Source organism: Mastacembelus armatus, chromosome 15, assembly GCF_900324485.2.
Source record: "Mastacembelus armatus chromosome 15, fMasArm1.2, whole genome shotgun sequence".
NCBI lineage: Eukaryota > Metazoa > Chordata > Actinopteri > Synbranchiformes > Mastacembelidae > Mastacembelus > Mastacembelus armatus.
The window spans coordinates 11153724-11181473 of record NC_046647.1 but is presented as its reverse complement, the minus strand read 5'-3'; the positions used below and the strand labels follow the sequence as shown (position 1 = coordinate 11181473).

General features: G+C 38.9%; 2 protein-coding genes across 2 annotated transcripts in view; both read right to left on the bottom strand.

Annotated features, from left to right (window-relative positions):
- The window catches only part of slc35f3b (solute carrier family 35 member F3b), a 37767-nt gene extending 23891 nt beyond the window's left edge, over positions 1-13876 (bottom strand). The window contains exons 1-2 of the mRNA XM_026309683.1: positions 13776-13876; positions 12936-13150 (exon numbers count right to left, since the gene is read on the bottom strand). Of these exons, the coding sequence (XP_026165468.1) occupies positions 12936-13150; positions 13776-13873 (313 nt within the window). The 5' untranslated portion in view covers positions 13874-13876. The remainder of the gene's footprint in view (positions 1-12935; positions 13151-13775) is intronic.
- Positions 13877-20981: 7105 nt separating this feature from the next.
- Positions 20982-27710, bottom strand: kcnk1b (potassium channel, subfamily K, member 1b). Its single transcript, XM_026309920.1, has 3 exons — positions 27090-27710; positions 25254-25649; positions 20982-22586 (listed from the first exon to the last, which is right to left on the bottom strand). Exons 1-3 carry the CDS (start codon positions 27442-27444, stop codon positions 22336-22338), a joined length of 1002 nt encoding a protein of 333 aa, XP_026165705.1. The 5' UTR covers positions 27445-27710; the 3' UTR covers positions 20982-22335.
- Between the last annotated feature and the right edge of the window lie 40 nt (positions 27711-27750).

Genomic DNA, 27750 nt, shown 5'->3' with positions numbered 1-27750 from the left:
CAGCCACAAAACATTAAAAAAAGTATTTTATACAGTGGTAGTATTATATGTTATGTTACTGTGTTTTGACATTAGTGCATGATGCAAAACTGAATATATGAAGGAGTCATACATGTCATGATTTGACACTTATTACTGACACATCTATGGGGGCAATATCATGCCACTGCAGAGTCTCCATTCTGCCAATAGGGGGTACTGTAACAATGTCTACTCACAGACTAAGAAATCAAGATTTGGGGCTCAAAAATGTTCATAAATAAATAAAAAGGAAATTATTAAATAGCTAATTTGATTAAACATACACAATATTATAACCATGATATATTATAACAATGAAACCGTAAAACAGTGAAACACATCTTCACAGTTCAGCTCATTATTATGAAATACATTTTATAAAACAGAGAGAGAGAGAGAGAGAGAGAGAGAGTGGCTGAGAGAGTTGGAAGAATGAAACCCATGCATTACAGTCCCGGATGAACACACTACTGCAGCAGGCAGGCACACACACACATACAGAAAGTGCGAGAGAGCGAGAGAGAGTGAGAGAGAGAAAGGTGAAAAAATATTCACAAACAGCATGGTGGCACTTTGTGAGCACTTCTCACTTTCTTGTCCTTTCTGGGGGCATTGTTAGAGTGCTGTCACACTGTAAGACACTCACCACCATTTTTGATCTGGCACTTTTTCTCAAGACATATTCTTCACACTGAGGTGACAAATAGGCTACTGCAGGTCTAGGCTGTCAGATAAAAGCACTGACATCTCCACTACCCATATGGAAACATATAGAACATATGGCCATACTTTATGTTTTCACATGCAGAAACATATGGTCATATGAAAACCCTAAACCATGTTAGGTTCAAAACAACTAGGAATATTTGTTTTAAAGTTTTTTTCACTTTGACATGCAATAACACATAAGAAATATTTAACAGCAGAACTCCAAAGACAACAAATCATGAGTAAAACTACTGGTTAATAATATAACCTAAGGTGTATTCTGGATGTTTCTGATTGTCAACAAATGCCTCAATAAGGCCAGCACCAACAATATATGAGTCCATCTTTTAATATTTCTGACTTCCTTGTTTTATTGAGATGAAAAATGAATGGAAAAAAAATGTCGCAATTAATTTAATGAAAAATGTCACAATTAATATTTGAAACAATAAGACCCACATACTGACACCCAGTGGAGAACAATAGTGTGCAAGTAAGAGAAACAGGAAGCCATTAGGGAGAAGTCCAGGGGAACGAACAGGGTGGAAAAAAAAGCAGAACCCAAAGCAGGTCAAACCCAAGGAGAACAGCAATATGTAGGTCCGGCTGGACACTACAACTTGGAAATACAAAAGACAAGGACTGAGGGCATCAGGCTGAGGATGGTAGTGCTTGTGAAATTCACTCAAAATGAACAACAAGGTACATTTTCATCTTAATGAAAGTTTTAAACGGTGCACTCGCTCCCTCAATATTTGTTAATATGATTAATTTATTCTTGTATTAATCTTTTCCTGGGATATCCTTGTTATGAACACATTATCTTCATCCTTTGTCAGTGGGAACAGTCTCAAACAGTCTAGTGGTCACAAGGTTAATGAACACAGAGTATACCAGTATACCATGATCTAATCTATCAGTGTATACAACAATTGAGCTAATTCAATATTAAGACTTTTCAGGAAGTGAAAATGGAAATGATTTTTTTTCTACCCTGAATACCTGTGGGAGAAACGGATATATCATAGTACAACAGGCTTTGGGTACAGATTATTTCACATTCAGACAGTTAAGAAAAGATAATGAATATGAATAGGAATTAGAAACCTGGAATTCAACATAAATGAATTTTTAATGCACTTTTACTGATCCCTTGAGCAATAAACCCCCCCAGGTACACACACTTGGGATGCAGCACTGAAAATCCAGGATATTGCGGCCGATCAAAGGTATCGAAAAAAAAAGTGAGGAGTTTTTTCGATCAACAGAGGGAATAAACCTTTAACCTACAGTTTGGGCTCCAGTCCTGTAGCTCTTCATTTAAAACGCCCAAACCAATAAATGAAAAGAACATTAACTGAGCCCTAGCAAGCAACAAGGCCTAGATGCTGGAATTAGAGAACTTGTTGCCACCTTTAACTTACTACTTCCACAGTCTCCCAGTCTTTCTGACACTGACAGAACTGTAAATGTCCTGTGCACCAATGAGACAATAAAATAATACATCTGAGACCATACAGTTCAATTATGCAGCGATTTGGCAATATGAATCATTTTGCTTGAACATAATTGTGGCTGGCAGACTGACAAGAATTGGGCACAGGGCTCTGCCTCATGTGGTAAATTATTCAAAGCTTAGGGAATAGGTTCAAACACCAGAAAGAAATAGTATAGTTGGCAGCTACCGCTGCAACAATACAAAAGTCTTTCTCATGAGGGAGCAATGGATATTTATTGATTGCCAAATGTAAAAAATGATTTGGACCTGATTCTGACCCATATAATCACATTCTCACTGAGCTTCTAATCTGATAGTTTTTGTCTTTGAAGTGTTCGGCTTGGATGCCGAGTCTAGCGAGGTTTCTTTCAACGTTGATCAAACTGCTTTCTGATCACTAGTGAACCTAGCTTTCCATCCACTATAGCAGCAGGTGTTTGGAGGTCCTTCAAAAGGCCAGGAGCAGGTGTGTGTGTGTGTGTGTGTGTGTGTGCGTGTGTGTGTGTGTGTGTGTGTGTGTGTGTGCTGTCAGTAGTGTAAAACTCACACCCGTTCTCTCCTCCATCCCTAACCTCAAATAGTGGGAGCACCCAGGCAAACAAAGAGCAGTCAGTGTTGGACAAAAATAGGATTTGATGCCCTTGCATTCCCAAAGCTGTAAATGCATAGCTTTGTGTGCTTGTTATAGTTTATGGAAAAGGTTTTTTTATTAGCTGGAATCACCAAAACTGTGGCAATTTGTCATTCAAATGAGAGCTGTCCTCATTATGGGGCAGTCTCCTCATTATAAGTGGGGTGTAAACAGCACAAATGACAAATGTCACCTGAAGCTATGCTTCATTCTCCACAGTAATTACCCTAAATTCAAAGGAGAGAGGCACTTTATATATAAGTGGTGTACAGTATTGTCTTTATTTCAGACCATGTGTAAAATTTGAACTCAAGAGGATTTGAACTGATATAAACACTACACATAACTAACTAATTAAACTAATATTTAAACTAATATAATCTCCTTGTGATCATGTTTATTCTGAATGAAAATACAGCAATAATCAAAAGTGTGTATTTCTGGTAACGACTGCAGACAGAACGCAGTAATCAAAGCTTTTAAATGCTTGAAACCATTTTCAGTCATAAACAGATCTATCAGAATAATGACGTTAAAGCATGGAGTGATTGTGCATAGTACGTACTCCAGGCTCCTGCATTGGCTTGATTTGAATAAGCATTGTGATTAAGTGGTTGTTCTGTACATGTAGTGGGCTGAGGGATGTGGACCAGTCAGCTCCCTGAGGGGGAGAGGAGGTTCAATCCTTCCTGGCTCTTTCTGCACTCCCCCATTGGCTGTCGGCTCTCATCCATGTCCACAGCTCCCTTAATTGCCTGATTTCCTGACCCACGTTGAATACTTTGTACACTGGAGGCTGGGGGTTATAATAATGACTTACAGTGACATGTATGGGAAAGACTCTCTCCCTCGCTATCACAGCTTGCACCAAATGGCTATAGCCCTATCCCAGATCTCTTGGTTTAATACATAATTTAAATCTCATATTAAGCAGTACAAGAGTGTTTGATTCAAAAGATATTCTGGGTCTGGGGTTGGGAAGACTCCTGTAAGATGAGGTGATGGCAAAAGCTTTAAATGAAGCAAGTGAAAAATTGAGCACGCACTACCTTGTTCCTCTTTATGAAATGTGAAGATTGGTTTCCTTTTTTGTGTTAAATGACAGTGCTCTGGGTCTCTTTCACTTTAGGACAGTTGGACAAACCAGCCTAGACATTAAAAACATCCCCTCAGGCTTTATAAAGCTACCACAGGTAGTTTTCATATATATAAATATATAAAAATAATATAGTTATAGTACTAAAGTAATTTTAACTATAAATGTTTCAGGCTGCCTGCTGGTACTGACGTGTCACCTTTAACTGTCAGGATTGATATTAGTAAATTAGTAAAATGCCAAATACTGAGTAATAAAAATAACATGAATGAGAATACACCAGAGGAGGAATAAGAAACATCTTTTAAGCCATGGCCTGGTCCTCATTTTGGACATTTTGTATTGACTTCAATGACACTTTAAAGCAGTGTGGATTTACAACAGTCAAGACCCATGAAAGCTCATAACAGCACTAGTGCTGACTATTTCTGAAACCCTCCATGCTTTGCAACTATCTCCAGTGAGAAATCAGAGAGATGGTCTGACGCGCTTGTTCATGGCTCATGAATTCCAATTAAAAAATCAACTGCTTACACACTAACAGGCATTAGTGATGTGCCTGTGATCTCACCCATAATCTATGAAAAGGGATGAGGGACTGAGAGGCTTGACTAGACAACATGTACTATTTACAAAAGTGGTTTTGATGTGAAATTACAAAATATTCAGTATTTCTCTATAACATTACCAATTTCAATATACCATCTCCTTTCTTGATTCATGATTTCATCTAGTGATTCCTGTTATCTACTTTCATTAAATCCCTGTCTTAGCTGCCGACGATAACAAAAGATAACTTTTCAAAAACATTCAATTTGCTGTTTATGACTAGCTCAGTGAGAATTATTTCCCTTTCGACAGTTTTAGATAAAAGGGATCAGCTGTCAAAACACTCATCAATGATCATTTTCCTTCTGCAGAGACACTAATTAGTTGTCCTATCACAGAGTACAGAGGCAGAATGGGGGTCTCTATCATCTAGAAATAGATTCTATTAGTTGTCCTTTCTTGCTCTTCCAAGCCTCATCCTCTTTCTCTGACAGATCTGTTCAGACTTTGTGTGGTTTCTCTAGAAGCAACTCACCCTCACACATGTAGAGTAGTTTGTGTGACGAGTATCCTATCAGGAAACACCCCGTCAAGTTAAAGCAACAGTATTAGATATTGGGGAATATGCTTATTAAATATGCCCTCTTGCCAAAAATTAGATGAAATTCCTATTTAGGGTCAAATCTGTTATCCATCCATTATCTATACCCACTTATTCTTCACATAGAGACAAACAACCTCACACACTCACTCCTATGGGCAATTTAGAGTCACCAATCAAGCTGACATACATGTTTTTGGACTGTGGGAGGAAACCAGAGTACCTGGAGAAAACCCACACAAGCACAGGGAGAACATGCAAACTCCATACCCTGCTGGGTTTCGAACCAGCAACCTTCTTGCTCTGAGGCAACAGTGCTGACCACTAATCCACCACACTGCCTATGTTCAACTTGCTGGGCAAAACCAGTTTGTAAACATCAAGTGTTAACGGGAGTTGTGTGTCAGACTACTTGCTGCCTAGCAACCAGTTGAGAAATTATGCAATATAATAACCCTGTAAAATCAAACTTGTGGTTTTTACACTTTGGGTTTTCTAGAGATTAAACAATACACAGATGAGATGTGATAATTAATGACCTTTATAAGTGCTGACAGCAGCATTTTGTTGCCTTTAGGCAGAATCAGTTTATATCCCACTATTTCCAATCTTTAAACAGCTGTATTCAGGTCAGTTGTGTTTAATTTACCTTTAAATCCAGGTTTTAGGCTGTGAGAAAGACTGAAGATGCTTTGTCATGATGACTGATGCACAATGTGAAAGCTTTGGAGAAAGAATATATGTGATCCTTCAATGATAGCTTCACGGAGGCTCAGTTGTACTGTTTTCCCCCAGCTGGTTTGCCTCAGGCTGCACCATCTCACCACTCCTCTACCAAAAGCTCATTTCCAGCTCTGAAGCTTACTTGGGACCATGATAAATTAGAATCTAAATTCTTGATTTTTGATAAGTATGCAAACACTGGACCACAAGAACAAGAACTATTATCCAAATGACATGCATGGCTGATGTTGTTTCTTTTTTGCCTTAGACAACAGAAAACCTCTGCAAATTAATCTCAAGTGTCACATGCTGAGCTCACTTGATTTTTGCTGCTGCGGTAGCAGAAATTGCCAAAAGTTTCTCTTCTCCATGCTCCTACCTGTGTGTACCTTGAAAATGAAAGTGACTGAGAAAATAGTAAGGGTAAACAAGAACAGGGTGGATGAGACTGGATATAAGAAATGCCAGACAAATGACATACAAATAGTGCAGGAAATAGGAAGGTGGCCTGAGCAGATGTTGCAAGACTCCCCCGAGATGAAAAGCAGATAATAATTGTGTATGTTCAAAGATGGAAGAGAAGCAATCTACACCTGCAACTTGAATATTTCTATTTTGTTTTCTATATTTTTCTGTGTATAAAGGATCTGTGAAGAATCACGCGTGTGGAACACCTGAAAAACAGTTGAAGAACCTAGACCAAGCAAGTTTGCTGAAGGGTTCACTCCTTAAACCAGCAGCAGTATCAAACCACACTATAATAATAATAATGTATGTGTGTATGTTATGTATATGTTACTAATGTAAACAGGCTATGACTGGAAGCAAATAAAGCCCAGAAAATGAGATATTCTATTCTCTCAGGGCAATCAGTGCACAACAGATATTTTTCTTACATAACTATTTTAGACTATTTTAGATTTAGTGCTTTTTTTTATGTAATTACAAACCATCCACAAAGCTGTAATCATCTATGATGGAGCACTGCACAGAAATCTGCAGCAACAGAGTTTATTTTCACTTTCATAAATTTCTGCATGAACAAAGACTGAACATAATCAGCAACAGTATAAGGCAGTATAGGTGTGAAACAAACATGAATTACTTTTGAAAAATAGGTCATTATCTCTTTGGACAATAAAGAGCCATTAATGCTGAGGATTTTGAAGGTATTGGCCCTGGAGGAGGCGGATTATATAAAATCTATTTAATTTGCATTGTGTTTACTGCCGTGTACAATTAGATGTTGTGACTCATTATGGTCACTAGTGGACTATGAGTGCTTTGACATTTATATTTTCTCCTGATTATCTAACAGACTAGAAGATGATGATTAGTGTGTATTGTGCAGTGATACAAATGTAATAGTCATGCAGGTTCTCCTACATGGTTGTTCTGTGTCACAGCCCGGTCAGTTTTTATGATTAAATTCAACAGTCCTAGAGTATAAGTGAAAAGAGCAAGAATCTTTCCAGAAATCTTACAGTTGGCCAGTCAAAGTCCAAACCCTTTCACATTAAACATCGTCCTCTGAACTATTGTCAATATAAAAGGCTGATTAAAGCAGCTTTAACGTGTCATAGTGAAGTAATAATGCATTAGACATTTAGATGAAATGTTATCTAATTTGCTTACACATACTACAATACATAGAAGGTCAGCTGCTGGTTATGTACCAGGGCTGACGCCAAAGCTTTACAGTGCTTAGGAATATGAAAAGGCAATGTAAGTTCAAGAGGATAATGCAGTGGTAATGGGATTTGGGAAACCTGGCAGAAAAGGTAAAGGAAGCGTATATCTTGAGAGTTTAATATGTGAAAAATTCAAATGTGGTAGGGTGAGATTGCTCTAGCAAGAAGGAAACTAGGGATGACAGCAGTAGCTAACTTTTTATACCTATGTCTGTTGATGCAATTTCATTTTCTTTATTTTACCTTTAGACATTTTTACTTTTGTCACTTGCCAAGTATCAAAAATGCAGCCTTTGGATTTTTTTTCTTCTGGTTTAATAATGTACTCTCACTTCTCATTATGCTAAGAAGCACAACAAATGGACAAAGCATTATATTTAAAATCTTAGACTTAAGCAACATTGAGATTAGCTAATAGCAGTTAATGAAGACTAGTCTTTGTGTTTCTGTTCGACAAACAAGAAGCCAAATAAGCCTCGTAATTACTTGCACAACCCCATTTACACTTTGGTCTCCCTGTTCCTGAGCACTGCTCTTTTGTGACCAACAAAGACAATGATGTGCTGTGTCTGGGCCACAGCAGACCCTGGATTAATTACGCAGAGGTAGGAGTCATCACTTCACAACTTCTAATTAACAGCAGTTAAAAAAAAGTGAGGAGAAGAAATGGATGACAGCAGTACCTGATTTGGCATTTAAGTGGCAGGATTTTCCTTTTTAGGCAGCATGGTGTCTTAGTGGTTAGCACTGATGCCTCACAGCAAGAAGGTTCCTGGTTAGAAACCCATCAGGGGCCTTTCTGTGTGGAGTTTGCATGTTCTCCCTGTGCCTGTGTGGGTTTTCTCCAGGTACTCTGGTTTCCTCCCACAGTCCAAAAACATGTATGTCAGGTTGATTGGTGACTCTAAATTGCCCATAGGAGTGAGTGTGAGTGTGTGAGGTTGTTTGTCTCTATGTGGCCCTGTGATGGACTGGTGACCTGTCCAGGGTGGACCCCTGCCTTTCACCCAAAGAGAGCTGGGATAGGATGGATTTTCCATTTCAAGGAAGAGCGAGACTAAAGCACTGACACTGTAATTCTTTTTGCACTATTGCCCTGAGGATTAATTCTAAGAACCATAAGCATTAACAATAACAGTTGTCTCAAACTGTGCAGACACTCCAAAAGTTCAAGTTTCCATATTATATTATATATATTTACTACTCTGTTTTCAATCAAGAGAAATATCTCCCTGCCTTAAATATCAACTGGGTATTCTGAAAGGTATTCAGTTCTGTAGTAAGACTGAATATTCAAAACAACAGTTTCAGCTCACTGAAGTGGTGGCCTCTTTTGCTCCTCTGCATGTGTCAGTCTACCCATGTCGACACTGAGGGCAGAGGCAAACAGCTGAATGAGACAATACTGGAGTATTCTCCTTCTAGGTGGCAGAGCTGATTTGCAGCTCCTCTAATCCACTGGGCACAAGCGGGACTTCAGGAGCAGGTGTGTGCTGATCTATGCATCCTTCTCAATTATACATGTGATGTTACGCAACAGAAGCTGCTTCTACTGTACAGGAGATGATAACAAAGCTTAAGATACACTTGTTCAGAGAAGCCCTGCTTGGACAGAAAATGTAGCAAGAAATATTCAGCTCGCACAGTGGTACTGTAACAGTCGGGCAAATTATTTAAGGACTGGTTGGAGCCATATATTATTTGGGTGCTATTATACTGGTAACCTCTTTGACAAATGCAGCAACTTCACAAGACTGTAACAATGCTCTTCACAATATAAATGATAAATTATTATTAATCTTTCAAAATGTTGAACCATATTAAAAAAGTTTCCTGTTATTGAGCCAAAATGCTCAGTGCATCCATCAGACAAAATAATGACAGTAGATTAAAAAGAAAGCCTGGGACTCTGTAGTCAAGTGTCCTCTTTTTACTTCAATTTGTGAATGACTACATTTCCCAGAGTGCCTCACCTAACCCTCAGACAAGTTCAAGCTTGTTGCTGTGAATTATAAGAAACAGAGTAACAATGACAGCAGAGCTTAGTTCATTGTCTTACAGGAGGTTACAACCAAGCTTGTATGCAAGTTAGATTGATCTGTAGCAGCTCAGCAGAGACAGTGTGTGTCTGCATAACTAATCTCGTGGTTCTCTACAGCTCCAGCTGAGTTGAAAGGATTCATTCTCACAGTCAGTCCATCCCTCACCCATCCCTTCCAGCTGTCCTGTTACTAGAAGTGAATGTGTACAAGGGTAGGTAGGCTCTCCCATCCTGCTCCACTGTGGCTTCTTACCGTGTCCAAACTCTGAGCTCAAAATAGAAACCAACCTCATTTCATGCCTCACGAAGCTCTAAATATGCACCAGAGGGAAAGTGATAGATACTGTGAGCAAATTAAGAAAAGAACTAAATCTGTTTGTCTGACATGTTTCACTTTGCAGTGGGATGTGACAAACCTAAAGGGATGATTTCACAGACAAAAGAAAAGCCCAACCTTAGAAAATACCATTTCTTTTCTCTGTGAGGATCTTAAGTAAAACAAGATTTTCAGCCTGTGGCAGACTTAACTCACGCTTTGAAAATCTGTCTGAGGCACTTCCAGGAATCAATTTTAGACTAAAAGGAAAGGCGCCCAGTTGTAATCATCTCTCCTTTTAGGGTAGTGTTATCAAAAGGGCCTGCTCTATACAGATACTGCACTTTACTTCTGGATATCACAAGAACAGTTTTGCCTTTAAAGGAAAACAAAATGAAATGAAAGAATGAAAACAGGTTTGGATTTTTTTTTTTCATGCATTACTGCCATATTTTTCATTTTGATACTAAATGTCCCTAGATGCTAGACTTATTTAATTTATGTGCATTATAATTTAATCTTTTGAATAAATATAAAAGACTCACATATACAATGAAAACATTAACAAGTAAAATAACTAAAATTAAATAAACAAGTCCGTGAAATGCCTAAAACATGCAATTCAAGATGCTTCAAAGAAGTATTGTTTGAGCTAAAATGTTTTTTGTGTCTTATCTCCTGAGGACTCCTGAGGCAAAGTCAAAAGTGATGATGTTCAAACTTTACTTTCCACTCATCCTGCATGAGAAAAGGATTCCCTTGTATCTTTAAGAGTTAACCCACGGCAGCGATATCAAACTCAGTTTCTGTTTGGCTAAAATTCTTATCAGTTTGCAAAGAGGATGTTCATGTTCTTTGACTAAACCTAGAAAGTACAAGAAGTTTCAATTTATTGTACATAAAGAAAAAACAGAAGAATGTTTCAAAGTACACTGCTTTTTTCTCAATTACTCGCACTATGGCTTTTACTGTGTTATTCTCTTGCACTGGATGAAGCGGATGATACATGTCACGTACATCTGAGACAAAGCTCAAACTAAATATAATGCAGGTACATGGCATACAGTGAGTGCAGTATGATTCAATAATATAAGCTACATCAAAATCAAACCTGTAAATTTTGCTTTGAGCGCTCATGGGAAAGTGACTCACAGGGGGGGTTTAATAAATGAACAAGGTTTTCATGTTGTGTTTGTCTCTGCTACACATGTTCAGAGGGTTCTTACAGCATCCTACGTGTGTGTGTGTGTGTGTGTGTGATTCCTACAGTTTCATGTTCAGGATATTGAGATGATCCATTAAGTAACACAGAAAAGCTAAGACGCACAGCCTCCTTTCATGTGCAGCCTCTGCCATGCTGTACTTCCCCTCTCACTCTTGTTCGTTCCAGTGTGAAAGAGCATATGTGCTAGTTTGGAAAGGCTGGTGGTAAATGAAACAAACAGGCACCTCTTTGCACTCCACTGAGATGTACTCAGCATCCCACCTGCCTTGAAATTGGCTGCTTTCAGCATCAGCCCCTTCACTCTTTAGCCATTAGCCACTGTTTTCTGTCAGTGGGACCTGAGTAGTCAGGTCATGTGTGTGGGAGGGGCCTATAGGATGATTCTGTTCAACACATGTAATGCAGCTGTGCTCAATGAGTGACTAGCAGGACCTGTGTCCATATAGAGCATAGCTGCAAAAAGGTCAGCAAAAAGGACCTGAGAGCTGTGATGAATTGGAACATGATATTTTCAAATTACACTTTGGTTTGTTAGAAACAGCAACTAACCAAATGAACCCAATATTTCCTGAAAGTCAAAGTTTGACATCAATTAACCAAGAAGTGACATTTCCCCTGATGGCCATGTACAGAGAATGCTGATGCAACAGTGCACCTAATCGTGAAATATTTTATTTGTAATATGACTGCCATCCACAAACTATTATTTTAGGACAGATTCCACCATATAATCCACATTATAGCCTTTTCCTCTCCGATTTCTTTTCTGAACATGAAATCCTTTGTAATTAAATGCTCTGTTTCTCTCATTTGCTGAGCGCTTTTGGGAAAATGGACATGTGTCATAGCTCTCATTCAGTTTAACAAAAACATAATCAACACAAACGCTATCATAATTAGGCAATTAAATGGGTAATAGCAGTTAAATAGAGGATAATGAGTTGCTTGGATGAGTTTGAAACACAGCAGCTGTCCAGTAATGCCTGTAGTGTTCAGATATATAGTCCTATGAATTTTCAAGTACCCCTGGAGTTTCTCATAAAAAATTTACAAAATTTGCCACCAGCTAGCAGCTAAGGGTCAGTAGCCATAAAATCCTACTGAATGTATTCTCATCAGAGCAGCCAGAACAAATAACTGTTATTAAGGCTGATTCGTTCTAAAACCACCACAGCAATAAAGAGATCCCAAATGAAGCCACAGAGCAAGTGAAGCACGATTGTAATCTATGCCATCACTCAGCCAACAGCAGCTACAGCTCAGGTGTCTCATGCTGAGCACAAAGACATGATGCAAATCTACTCAAGCGATGTGGAGAAAGATAAAAGCTGCGCTGACAGCGTCTCTTCTTCAAAGAATCAACTGCTTCCAGCAGCAGCAACTTCCCAGTGTCTGACTGCAAACAACAAGCTGGAGTGAAGCAAACATTAGCACCACTGCTGCAACCAACAGCAACACCGATGCTTGATCAACTCACTGTCATCACTGTCGGAGTCAAGAAATCAAGAGTCAAATGGCTTTAATGATCAGAGAGGGGGATTGTTTAATAGTGAGGGAGGTTTCATTTCATTTGTCATAACGATGGGCAGCATCAAGGTGACTGACACCATGTGTATATCATTGTCATCATTCAGGATGATGTAAAGGATGAAACTCTGGGAAGAAAGAAGTTGAATGCTGGGATTCATGTGTCTGGTTGGTCAAATCAGGACTAGGATGATTTCCACCATCCTGATATAATTCACAGTAACAATAATCTGTAAAAGCCTGGTCATACTTTAATACAGATTAACACAACAGTCAGCTCACAGCTCCGTGTATGTAAAGGGACTCACTCTTGTAGCTCGCACTCCAAGGCTGATATCCATAGTAGCCGGTGATTCTCAGTATTCGCTCCTCTATGGACGCGCTGGTGATGTCCTCGACTGAGCGGGAGGACTTGAGGTCCTCTTTGATGGCCTCGTCCACCACCAAGTACTTGAGCTGTCTGAGCTGAGGGCTGATGTCCGAAAGCCTTCTGGGGCTCACGTCGGGCGACTTGCGCATCCCGCTGGGAAGAGAGAACGAGGGGTGGATGGATTTACAAGACACAGTGAGATCGTTCAGGAAAAGGGTGAGAGGGACTGTAAACTTTGTGTATGACTTTGATGAGGTTAGAGTTCTCCTTGGCTACACCCACAAAGCCAGTGTTGGCGTTTAGGAGCCCTGCGCTCTTGTACAGTACACAAATCATCATCCTTCACTGGCGCTGCGTCCGCACAGCTACAGCGTCAAAGACACTAACCCAAAGTGACTGGTCCTGCAACTGCTGTGTAGTATTCACTGTGCATCTCTTATTATAAGAAATGGGAATTTGAAACTGATGAGTTGATTAGGGATTTGCAGAGACAGGGAAACAACACTTGTGACAGCTCAGTGAAAATTAAAGGTGTAAAATTTCCCTCCTGCTGCCATATCTTTATAACAGACCATGGCATTTGAACCTGACTCCAAACAATTAGGCTACGGCCCTCAGTTAAATTGAAATCATCAATAAAAATGAACAGAGAAATACAATATAACGATATTTTAATGCACCTGCCCATAAAGTCAGTTTACTTTATCAATGCGCCTGTGGAGTCAAGCGAGCAACAGGTGTGGCCTGTCTCCTGTCGTAAAAAGTTGAAATGTCTTACATCGGCATCAAAGTAGTGGGAGGTCCAAGGTAGCACATACAGTCCCGGTGGGGCCGTCCGACCCGGTCCCACACTGTGCCCTCTCCATCACCGTACATCCTCAAGGCAGCTACTGTAAATCTAAATCATCAAGGCTGACGGAGACAGGCATCGTCCTGCTCTTCTAACCCCCACCAACATATGCCTGTGCGCCACAGAACAGACTGTCTCAACACTAATAGGATGCGCTCGGTTCTGGATGTCGCTGGGTCCTGGGGGCACTGCAACAGCGCCATCTGTCGGATTCACTGAAAATATTATAAGTGCAAAGGCTGAAATACAGAAAACGAGTTGTTCCAGCTATGGGCCTAATCCTTTTAGCCCTGGGTATCTGAACATACCAGCACCTTGACATTTATTAGAGGGCCCAGACCCATTTATCCAAGTTTATCCAATATGGATATATATGCATTAAAATACACATATCCATATGTTATTCTAGGCTCTGCTGTCTTGTAAGATAAATCTGGATATAAAGATCCTTTGAGATCCTTTCCATGATTTTTCAGCACAGCTTTTCCCAACAACTACCACTGCAGACGTTGCAACAATTCATAGCCTAATGTCGATCCTCTTTTGGTCCATTATTCATTGTCTGCTTTTCTTAAGGGGCCCACAGACAATCCAAGATGATGGTGAGGCCTGTATGTTAAATGCCTGGTTGAACACAAGTAGAAATTAAACTCCAGAAATGTTGTTTCTGTTCAATATCAAAGACAATTACAGGGATGTGGTTGATCACACCCAATCAGCGCTATGCTTCTGGTAATGTGGTAATTATGTTCACTGATGGTGATTTTATCTCCTTGGAAATTAAAATCAAGTAGCTGTCTGTCTCTTGTATGCTGCATTGTGCACTAATAAATCCTGTGACTCATGATTGGCAACTATAGATTTTCAAATGATTATTAATATTATTAAATAATTTTATCTTGCTGAAACTTCCTCCCTGATGAGCCTAAAGATAATGTACATACCATCTTCATTCTGTATGTATCTGTCAGGTCTGACAAAGTTTAGGTAAAGTGCATTATTTTATGTTGCTTCTTAAATAGATTCATTGTGGAGTGGAGCTCTACCTTGCATGAACCGGGTTGTGACGTCCATAGGTCCCAGGTTCGTGGTCCACTCGCTGCATTGCGTCTGGATCCTTTAGGGACTCCTTAGTGTGGAGAGCAGCACAAGTACAACAAAGGTGCTTTTGAAGAAAGGTTTTTGCACCGATCAGTGACAAGCCACACCTCACGCATCCACACAGTGGGCAGTTCAGTAGAACGTGTGCTTACTCAAGCAAAAAAAAAAAAAGTCTATCAATAAGCTTATCAACACCTCCCATCGACAGTCATAGGGTGGAGAGGGCCAGGTTCGTCTTGCGTAATCCACCTCTCAACTTCACAGCTCAGCCAAAGCCAGATCAATTTCTATTGTTCGACCTTCTGCTTTGCCAAAACTAAATAACGTGGGCACCTTTCCTGTGAGACACAGCTCATAAATGGCAAAACACTTTACATTTAATAATTGCTGATATATTCAAGTCATTCACTGTGAGCTAGTACATCATCTTTCACTTCACCAGACCCTTAATAGCTATTTAATTGGATCCCCAGTCTACAGGGCAAAGCACTCCTTTCTAATTATGGATCAAAGAGGACAAGAGAGCCAAAGCTCAAGGCCAAAATATGTAAAATGAACATGAGTCTGATCCACTTTTTTGATAGAAGATAATAATAAATAATTAAAACACTAGTTAATCAGATATATTACAGTTTCCCTATTCATTATTCATTTTCATAAAACATACCTAGGTAAAACACAGATACAGGATACTGATGCCTGCCACCATGGGAAAAATAGTGCTAGATCAGGACAACAATAAACTGTGCTTTAGGGATTTTCTGTATGTTTCAGTGTGTAGTCAAAACAGAAGCCTGCTTGTTAACAACCTTAAGCTATTTTCTCTGTCATTGCCATTATTGAGTAAGTGCTGGAAGCAGGAGCAACTTCATACTTAATACATAATACTGTACAGGTGTTTTAATTGCTGTATTTCTATTAACATTACAGGCTTGCTGAGTAACTTTTGGCTGCAATCCATAAAAGCACCCATATTTGTATGGTGCCGAAGAAACCGGTATCTGTTGAGGGAAACATAGCTCTTTATGGAAGCCTGTAGTCCCAAGTGCCTGTTTGATTTCTTTAGGGTATATTTCTTATTTAGCTGTAATGCCATTATTGGTGTGGTTTGGCACAGAACTGGAGAGTATTCAGCACATCCTTTCATCCATGTACGGATGAGCTGATACACTTGTGTGAACTTGATTGGCATCTTCTTTCTTCTTTTCTGGCCAGCCTTAACTGCCCCATTTTCCATTCTTAGATATTCCCTTTTTTAGTTTTGCTGACAAATAAAAAAAGATTTAAAAATATATGATTAAAGTTCTGGACATATTCATGCATAGCTCATTCTCTGTTGTGCTGCTATTAATATTACAAGACACCTCTGAAATGTCTGGAAAATGATAAAATGGAGCCTCGGAGCTGCTTTCAGTTGACAGTTTCTTGATGATATTAGCAGATGTTGTCTGTTACTGAAAATATTTTTCATTAGCACATAGGTAGAAGATGAATTCTAATATCCTCTGTGACTGAACTGAGGTCCATTTCAATGTCTCACATCACTTCTGGCCATTATAATTTCACCGCCATGTTGTGATTTAATTATGCAGCTAAACATCCATTGTGCCTGATGTCATTAAAGTAACAATTAATATATTTTTTATTTCTTTGCTATATAAATATTTACATGTGTTGATCAAATGATTAGTCTTTCATTAGATTGGTGATCGTTCCATTTTTTTTTACATGCAGACTCTCCTGTTTTAGCCAAAGTGTACCACTCATGTCATAAACATCTGCTTTACTTTTTTTTTTTTTTTTTTTTTTTTGTCTAATTTGCCAAAAGGGATTGGAAAAATCCTTTGTTGCAGAGGGAAAACATGCTTCTTCTGCAATTCCTGAAGAATATCTGACATTAGAAACAAGTGATTGCTTCTTTTGAATATTTGTCACCAATTATTTTCAGTGAGGTTTGGAGTGTGACAACTTGGTGAGAAGGGATTTTCCTTTTGTTGTAAAGGTATTTTGATAAACAGAGACGGCTATTAAATTAGTCAGTATTGTTCCTGCTTATGATTTCATACGAACTGTGATCACCCAACATTGTCTCAGTATTTTCGCATGCTGGCACATCTGGATGTCATACTTGGATGTCAGCTTTAGTGGGATGACAAAGTGGAAAAGACAGAAAAATGTGCACCATGCTGTTGCATTCCCAAGAGTCTATTTGTTTCAGCATGACTGATGAGGTTTCAACCGGTGATGGTTTACATCTGAAGTCTGAATTCCTGGGAAAACAACATCAGAAGACAGTCTTTTCTTCGTTCTTTTTGCATATACATTTATTGTTATTCAGCACTTAAAAATGTGAAAGATGTTCACAAAACATCAGGCGCTGTAAGTATGGGGGTTTCACTCTGGTATGGTTGGAGGAGAGACAATGTCTGAGACTGCAGTACGTGCCATATTCATGTATGGCCTTCAATATCCTCTGTGTGCATGTCTGTAAATATCTGCATGTATCTGTCTGTAAATATATATATATATATATGTGTGTGTATGTATATATACTTTTTTTAATGGACAGAAATGCACAATTCCATATTTCATTTGACATATTTCTTGGGTACAGTAATAAAAGCAGATCCTCTTTATTATTTAAAAGATATAATCAACACTCCCTCCACACCAGCAAAATGAGAGCATTGTGTTTGTAGTAGCAAATGAGAGCAGTTACAGAGTTAGCAGTGGGGGATGTTTGTGCTTGAGGCCCCCTGCATTCCCATAGTCCCAGTGTGTGTGTCAGGCTATAAATAAAGTTGCTCCACCATCAGAATGCAGTGCTATAGGGAAGATGCCAGTCATCACCTCAGTTCAGTCCAACTCACCCCTGTCCTGAATGACCCCAGAGTTCTTGGACCACTAGAGCACACGGAGCTACAGTTGCAACAATAAATTTCTTGTAAAACCTTCCTGATGAAATGTACAGCACTGCAAAATACACCCATGGGTATTTCTGCAGAACGTGTTACCCTTGGACTTTACTGTTTGGTCTTTAATCAATGCACAGCAAGCTATAACATATCAGATGTGCATTATTTGTGCAATAATGCAACTAAAACCACAGCAGGATACCTTAAAAATTTGCTTTCTATTCAGTGTAACAATAGATTGCTCACATTCAGCATAGAGGTAGAAGTCATTGTAGTTACAGTGTTTACATATAAGACTGAATTATTTTTATCTTCATAGCTTAGACCCAGGTAGCTTCCTGTGTGCATATAAATAATGCAAAAAGATTTAATAGCAGTATTAATGACAAGTAGCAGCTGGTTTATTTCAGTCCCATGTGAAGAGCTGGGCCTTCAGGGGATAGTCCTGTTCTCCACCGATAAACTGCTGACTGACAGCCTGGTAGCATCTACTGCCAGTTTTACTGTATGTACTATTGCATGTTGGTACAAATTATAAGCAAATAAAGGGGATGTGAGGCATAAGAAGATTTGATGTCCTAATATGTAGCTGTATCTAAGATACAAAGTTGGAAGGTATTTTGTTGGAATCTCTAGAGTCAGCAAATGCAGTCAGCTCAACTCTTGTTCCTGCATGCAGAAGGTTTATTTTTCTTTTCAATCAACAATGTTCTTCACATGTCAACGGGGTATTTAACTCACAAACTCATTTGTTTACATTCAGCAGGCGGTATATTCTCCACAAGGGGGCACTGTTAGGCCTGATAACGTCAGAACTACACATTGTCTGTCCTGCACATGAAACAGCAGCAGATTGCATATGCCTCCTTAATGTATCACAGGAACATGACATGTCTATAGGGAAATCAAATAATTGCTGCAATATGTTTACACTGTCACCTGCAGGCAAAGGCTGGTATGGGTGTTTTTTAATAGTTACAGTTTGTGAGTTAGTGTATGTTCATATTGTACATTGAAGTGAAGGTTGTCTGTTTAGCTTTATTGGGATGAGGGGCACCTTTGCTTTTGATGAGTCTTACAGTTTCTTTTACCCCAAAGCAAATCTGTGATATGTGAATATTTTGTATTTGTCGTTACCACTGACCACTGTAGCATAGCCACATTTCACATACTCTGGGCAGGGCTGACCTGATTTAAAATGGCTCTTCCAGCTGCACAAATTAAAGCATGGAATCAGATGCATGTGTCTCTCAACTGTGCTGCTGTTTTGAGCCTGTTCTGTAATTCGTTTTCTAAAGCTTAATTTCCAGAAATGCACAGAAAATAAAAAAAAAATAAGATTGCATACTTTAGAGCAAGGATTCTGATCTGATTACTGTCATTTGTCACAATTACATTACGTAAATGAACACAATGTCTTTTCAGTGCTCGTTCTGAATATAGCATATTTGTATCTGTTTCAAACTGGCTTACATCCTCCATCCTTATTTCCAATTACTGTGTGCCCATAGTGTTCTCGTCAAGTGCATCCAATAAATACTTTGCCAGGAGCTGCTTCCCCTCATCTTTATTCTGGTAGTTAAGCCTGAGTAACATGGATGTCGGCTCAGTCGCTCTGCAGTGAGAAGTGTCTACATGTCAGAGGTAATTACTTTTCTGTTCAATAAGAAACAAAGCTGCTGAACAAAACACAACTATTGCATTTCTCTTTTTAGACTTAGTAAAGCGAGTGGCCCATAACCTTAACATACCCAATTAAATATACACTCCTCAGGCAGACATGAGGATATATATATATGTATATATATACACACACACACACACACAGACACATGTCATATAATCACGTGTTGCTGCAGGCAAACAGCTTAAACTGCTACCAGAGCACAATAGCCCAGGATCAGCTAGTTTCAACACTTTCTAACACTAAGTGCATGCACAGTATTAGTGCTGAATAATACAATCAGAGGGATAAATTAGTTACACAAAAAGTCAGATTTGGGATAATAAACAAACACTTTATTTAAGAGACATTGATATTTTACAGTTCATGGATTCACTTCTCAAATGAATTTTACATAAAACCTTGGGGCTCCATGATAATCCAACCTATTACAGTACTGGTATTGTAACAGTGCATATGTACACACATATATATATACAATCCAATAATTCCAAATATTTCAGATGTGTCCGTTTTGTCAGCATTAATAAATAATATCAGTGTGCTTCCGTTTGTAATCCAGAACACAATGCTTCTCCCTGAACAGAACTGGAACTACTTTACCTGACAGCTCTCTAACCCTTGGGACGAACTGCATGTGCAAATTGACAAACACAGCTGAAAACAGCAACGCTGGAGGGTCAAAACCTTGATATCAATTAATGTATCTACAAAACAGTGAAACATGTTACAGTAAAAGAGAAAATCCAATTAGGTAATATTTAAGTTCTTCTTTTTCTCAGCAGACAGTATGAGTATCAATGCTTCACAGTTCATATGAAGCCCACTAATCTATTAAGTACAGTATTAAAGATCAGTAACCCAGATGCTGACACCGTCAAAGCTAATATTACCAGTAGTCATGACACTGCAGCTCATCTGTACACACTTTCATATAAACTTATCACTGCTAAACTAACAGAGCAGCAAGTAGTAATGCTGACCTCTGGTCAGGCCTTAAATCTCCCTGTAGCAAAGAGAATAAAAAAAAAACTGACATTCAAGACGTTTTAAGGGCTGCAGCTGTGCCTTAATGTGGAGATGTAGCACAGAAAGATGAGCTCAGAACCTCAGCCTCAAACACAGACTGAGACATTGTTGTAATTGATGACAAATGCATGTGTTTCTATTGGATTTACTAAAAAGTACATTACGAGTAAGTCACTGTATGTTAGAGGTACAGTGATGAGTATTAGTGGATGGATTATGGCATGAAATTACTGTTTTGACAAAATACCTCAAGTAAAAAATATATTTTTAAAACAATGTCAGTGTCATCCAGTTTAAATTCCAATTGTGGAAAGTTATCCTTGACTGATGAGCAGATTAAAAACCAGTGTGGTAGATAATCAGAACTGGGATGCTTTAGCTGCACTCGTGCTATTTAAATTTCTAGTTTCCCTCATGTACCATTACTAGTACATAATTCCCTTAACAAATTACTCACAAAATTTTGTAAACCTTCCTTGTGTACTATCTAAAAATATACATTTCCACATTTTAAATGACGTAAATACAGTAAATACAAATTATACTTTTTGTTGCATCTTAATGTTTTGTTGTTTAGAGCAATTTTCAAGCTTTTTCAGATCACCCACAACTAAAAATACCTCCTGTATTTAAGGCCTAAATATAAGGAAACGTCCTTTCCCTCTCCAAGAAATCTTAAACAGTTTTTACTACTTCCTGGCTCCAGTATAGGAGCTCTCTTTATTGACACTAAAATGCAACAAGCCAGCCAGCCCTATGGGGCCTCCCTTTTTTTTTTTTTTTTTAAACCTTACTTCCCTTTTCACACAGCCCAGCATACATTAAGCCAGTCGTAAAATCGCTAAATTATAGAGCTTAGCATCACACATGGACAACAAAGCACGGCAGCTGCACTGCAAAACATACATACCTGTAGACAAATATCTTCCCTTACAAGGAACTGTGACAATGTGGAATGCAACCAGAATAGTTAACACCTCTATAAAGATGAGCTAAAATGCTACTAAAACTACATATTTATAGTAAACTGTTATAACTTGTGCATATTCAAACTTATCATCCCCCTGTCTATTCTTTCAGATGTTTTGTTCAGGAAGGACTGATACCACACAACCCCTGAACCTTAAATCCAAATTATTAATTTAAAAACCAAATGACTGTTAATGACTTTGAGGTGTTTTTATGCTTTGGCTCATCTTCAACATGAGCATTGATTCTAGCACAATACTGTACGTCCTAAAACATTTACCTGATTATGTATATTCCACAAACCTGTCAAGCATCTCTATTTATATGACACATACAGATTCATGTACTATTTTGTGACAGACTAGAGTTCTATATTTTATCGAGTTTTACGAGACCAATTGCTTTCTAAAATGTTTCTAAATATGCACTAAATAATACAGCTTAGCTCCTGTGAGCCATAAATACAGCAGCAGAAGGGTTTTCATTTATTTCCGTCTTTGGCTTTTTCACTTTTTCCTAATATTAATGTACATATGTGTTATCTCTGCTGCACAGCAATATACTGTCAGTGTTGTGGTTTGCTAAAGAAGACTGTTTGCTTGATCAGAATAACCTCATCTAGTTTTTGATTTACTTTGACTTTATTTGCAAGGTTGAGTTTTGCAGAATGCCTAGAGCTATCATCTGCTCTTTCTACATCTACTACTCTTTCTATCTATATATAGTCTTGCACACACTACCCCCTATTTTCACATTTTCACCCTTCGCTGGATGTTTGCTCTGTGAATGTTTACTGGATCAGGGGATCATCACTGGGAGAAGCCAAAGCTGTGACATACGGCTGCATTTTGTCTTCATTCTGTGAGGGGGCTCTTCTGGACACGGTAGTGAAGGACAGGTGGTCATGTTCCAAAATGGCGAGGCGGTCCTGCGGCTTCTCCTTCTTCAGGTAGAACATCTTTCTTAGCTGTTTCAGTTGTTGTAGCTCACAGAAGGTCTCCAGCACCACCAGCATGACTATCAGACCCAGGATCAGGTAGACTAATGAAACAAAAGGGAATGTAAAGTATGAAGAATTAGCTGCAGTGAGTAGCATTACTGAATATCATTATATTGGAAACAAGCCATCCTCATGCATTTTTTATAACACTGATAAAAAAAAAATCACTTAAAGATTCTGGTGTTTATAGAACTTCCTCCAATTTGTACATTTTAATATTTTATAGTATTGTAGAATTTTACCTGATACAGTGATTTTTTTTTTAAATCTATGGCAGCTTCTGATGAGACTTTATTGCTGTATTAATATGGTAAAACTTAAATCATTCTGTTGGAAAAACACAAGTAATGTAAAACCTGTTGTTTAAATGCACTAAAGGTAGAGGGCAGTGGCTGGATAACCAAATTAACAAGACCGGAACATGAGCTTTGTCGAATGGTGAAACAGGAAGAGAAACACAAACAGTTTCAGACAGACAGTCCTAAAAATGCCCAGAAATATATCAACCATAATGCAATTACATGAGCACCATTATGATTTATAAAACTACTTAGTATTTACCTGACAAAATTCAAGTTTTCCTTTTTCTTATCAGACAATATGAAAAAGTATCAATATTCAGTTTACACGAAGGCCCACATAAGTAAAAAAGAAATCCTACAAAGAAAATGTATGATATCAGAGTTAAGTGACATGTACTATATTTGTATGTGCAGAGTTTGGTGCTACACCCAAGTTGCAAATCCCAGAAATAGTATGTGCTTATCATGAACACGTCAGTAAATTACAGAAACTGACAAACTGCGTTTTGCTAATCTGTTACAAAGCTCCAAATGCTACTACAGATAAGGGTAATGTCGTTTCCAATATGGATGTGTAATTTTTCACAGAGGAGGTTGTACAAATGTATCTAGTGTCATTTGTAGAAACAAACACATTCTGTTACAGCCTTTTCTCCTCCTACAGACTGACAGACACATTGTGCCCACTGAATGACGTCTCTCTTGCTGCCGCATAATTCAGACCCACATCATACACGCAGGTGACAGTTCACTGGAGTAATGTTTCACATTCATGCACACCCACAGCTTGTCAAGGCTTCATGTGTTCAAACTGCGGCTGATTTGTGGTGGGTTTTTTAAGGCCCTGTTAGGCTTGACAAAATGCTGCACAAGTCACCCAGTGCTGCCTTTATGGCACAGCTAAATTTTAATCCTGTTTGTTTAGTTTGATCTTGCTGCTTAATATGGCTTTAATCATGCAGGAAAATCTCAAAATGTTGCTTTGTCATAAACTGCTGAGGTAAATAGCTTATTGAATTCTGTAGGTGTTCATTTCTATTTTGCAATAGTGGCTCATTTTAAAAATCAATAATGACGATTCTTACTGTACATTTCCAGGCAGTAAAACTATAAATCATGTCTCCTTTTGTCTATACCCCAGGTTGTTTTGTGTGGATTATATTATGAAACTGCAATAACTAGTTTGTCACTTTACTAGAAGTCCAACAGAGTTAAAGCCAATAATAACATATATATTTCAAGCTAGACTAAAACAGAGTAACATCTGTAGATCAGGCCTAAGTTAAATCTTATCCATTGATCGATGAAGCAATAAAATTATTCTTAGGGGTAACCAACTATACTTTAATCCGATCTGTCATCTCCATAAAGCACATGGTTGGATATGTTTTTTACATATTTTTTGCTAAACAGGTCAAGAAGTGGACCCAGCTGATTGTGTGACACTTTAAGTCAAAGTTCACCATCATAAAACCTGCTTTTTGTGATAATCTCACCAACGTAAATCATTACAACATAATTTTGATACATTGGGGCCATTTATCTTGAACAAAGTCAGACCCTCACTGTGCTGATACAGATTATGTAGAAGCTGTATTGTTTTACATCTGAATAAGGAAGTGAGTATTGTTCATCGACATCTAACAAGGGAACCAGTTACAGGGCTCGAAATTGCGACCATTTGAGTCGCACATGCAACCAAAATTAAGTCAGTGCGCCTTAAAATATATTTGGTAGCACATGTGCTTTGGCTGGCAGAGGAGAAGAGAAAGCTCTTCTGTGTGGCGCTAATGTGAGTCTCTAAGGAAAGAAAGGTTGTGTCATTGTTTTCACCAGTATCACTGTGTGCGTCCTGTGATAGCGCAATGATTTTTTTTTTTTTTCCATCTGCCAAATAATACTGAGACAACTTCAGCAGTTGTGCTGTATGTGGTTGAAGCTGATATGGTTATTAGTGAGCAGCCAAGCAGGTGTGAAGCCAAAGTCAGAATGGCAGTTACAGGGGATGCTTTTTATTTAAATTACATAAATTCTGTTTTCATTTAAAAATTAACTTCATACCAAATGCTGTGAAAGGAACAAAACGTAAATCTGATCAGTATTTGCAGCACTCCCCTTTGCCTTTAAACCAGCAGCAGTTCTCTCTGGTTTGACCTGAACATAGTTTCTTCTAGTACTTTGCAGCACCTTGGAGAAAACCCACACAAGCACAGGGAGAACATGCAAACTCCACACAGAGAGGCCTCTGCTGGGTTTTGAACCAGGACCCTTCTTGCTGTGAAACAACAATGCTAACCACCAAGCCACCATGCTGCCCTTAAAGGAGGACTTAATTTGAGATTTTAAATATGCTACCAACAACATGCCATGAAAACAGCTCCAAATACATAGAATCACCAGACTCACCAGTGATGCCCACTTTGTAGAGCTCCCTGAACCTCTGATTAGCGGCCTCTCCAGGTACATAGTCTCCCAGACCGATGGTGCTGAGGGAAATGAAGCAGAAGTAGAAGGACTCCAGGAAATTCCAGTTCTCCTCCAGCGCTGAGAAGATGGCAGCAGGGATGAGGAAGAAGCAAGAGACGGCCACCGTGGCCAGCACAGTGGCATGAACGATGGCCACCAGTGGCTTGGACAGGCCCCAACGTGTGTGGATGTACATGATTGGCCTCCGTGTGCTAAACACCATGATCCTTTGCACCACAGCAGTGAGGAAGAGGAGGGTGAAAGGGATGCCAATCACCGAGTAGATAATGCAGAAGGCTTTCCCACCATCTGAGAGAGGTGCTGTGTGACCATATCCTGTACAAAAACAAACATGACTGTAATATAATACTACTGCAGCTGGAACCCCACCTGTACTTTATTTAATGATAACACAGAGCATCACACTCTGTAAACAAAGAGGGACTTTTATGTGCTATTCTGTGCAATTACTAGCACATAACACATTCCCATTCATTTTCAACCCATTTGTTCACTTTGTATTTCCATTGTAATGTTTACAGTTTTAATTAATTTTTGAACTCAAGGGATTTATTGTGTTTTAAAGTTGCTTACAATGATAGCCTATTTAATTCAGAGACAGTACAACAACGCTGTATACCACACTGTATGATATTTGTGGAACCTGTAAATCTGTGTGGTCTTTCGGTTCTTGTTAACTGAACCCAACGAGAGTGTTAAAAAATCTAGTGCCTCCCTAACATAACCATGTAAATAAGGAAGCAGCGATACATTAGTAGAGCTCATACATGCTGCTCTCATTCCAGCCAACTTAACTAAAACACACAAAAAACTACTGCAAAGTCTCCGAGCTGTGTCTAATCTATCAACTCTCTGTTTATCCATAAACACAATCTTGCTGAGACATACACACGAAACAAAAAGTTTTCTGCAGCCAGGCAAGCACTGCTGTATACAGTATCTGCACAGCGGTGTATGATGAAATCTGACAGATAACCGATGCCCTGTGTTCAGATATAACAAGCATCTATAAGCCCTGTTCTTTTGTGCAATGCTAGATAACAGAAGACTACTTTAGTTACAGTATTGTGCAAAACACCTAAAAGGAAAATATATAGAACAATCTTTTTAGAGCATTTGCTCAAATAGGACATGTGATCGCTCCAGGAGCAGGAGGGGGAGGATTAATGATGTTGACATAGAAACTGTGAAGTTTAAGTGCTTCTATCAATCACACTGTATATTGGCTTTTTTCTTCTGCCTAAAATACAACAACATACTGTGTACTCTGCATGAGGACTCCTCTTCTGCAGCGCTGTTACATTTCTGAAAGTTGCTGCTACAAACATACAGAAAAACTTTTCTTTAAGCAACTATTAACTACTAACTAAAAAAATAATAACTTTAACTAGACAAAGGATAAATGCATGTAAACATACCTGCTATAATTTGTTGATGAAACTAGCTTTTGGCTGTAGAATGGCTGAAATGTTGGGTTAAAAAGTATTGCAGGCTCAAATAAATGTTAAAGTGATTTTTTAAAAAAGCTATATGAAATATGTTTTGGTAAATTATGGTTAATTTCATTTCATTTTCACGTTATGCATGACACAGTTTGTTTCTGCTAGTTATATTAAGCGGGCCATAGATCTGTGCGGCCTTGGTGTTGGCTCAGTTATCCTGCAAATCTGGCCAGATCATATAGGAGGCCTGTACTGTATGTGCTGCACCTGATCGGCTGCAGCATCACCGACACATCGGTGACCCGAGACTCACCTGTGGTGGACAACACTGTGCTCGCAAAAAACAGCGCAGAAGTGAAGTCCCAATTCCAGTTAGCTGAGGCGTTGTTGAGGATGGAAACACCATAATTACTGGCGTCCAGTGCTTTCTTTAGAAACTGCTCCAGACGCTCCTCGGATAGACAATCGTTTTCCTGGAGGAACTGTTTCTTAATGGCCCTGAGCTCCTGGCGCAGTAGGTCCTCATAAGGCAGCTCGACCGAGGAAAACACAACAGCTCCGAATATGAGATAAAGGATATACCCTAAGACTAGAGATACAAAGTACCACGTCGATCTGTGACTCTGTATCAAACGCACGCAAGAATTGCTGGCTAGAGACTGAAGCATTTTCAGGAGGTATATCACCTCGGCGTCACGTCACGGGTTTAGATAAATAAAAGGGGAAAAAACGTAATTGATTTAACAGCCTGGTGAGGGTATACTGCCGTAATAGAGGCGAAAGACTATGATGTTGATGAGACAACGCTGAAACGAGGCTTCTCTTCCCCCTCTGCCAAACCTGCTGTGGGACTCGACGCTTTCAGGTGCGCCTGGAAATGTCAGGACTGAAGAGCAGTGTGTAGATCGGTTGCTTTACATCCGCCGCTGTCTCGGGCTACCAAAAGACTTATGTCTCGATTTGTTAAAAACGAC

Coding starts and splice junctions, on each gene's coding strand:
- kcnk1b (XM_026309920.1), bottom strand. CDS start 27,444: ATGCTTCAGTCTCTAGCCAGCAATTCTTGCGTGCGTTTGATACAGAGT. Junction 25,650..27,089: donor CACAGTGTTGTCCACCACAG/GTGAGTCTCGGG, acceptor GTTTTTGTACAG/GATATGGTCACACAGCACCT. Junction 22,587..25,253: donor CTACAAAGTGGGCATCACTG/GTGAGTCTGGTG, acceptor TTGTTTCATTAG/TCTACCTGATCCTGGGTCTG.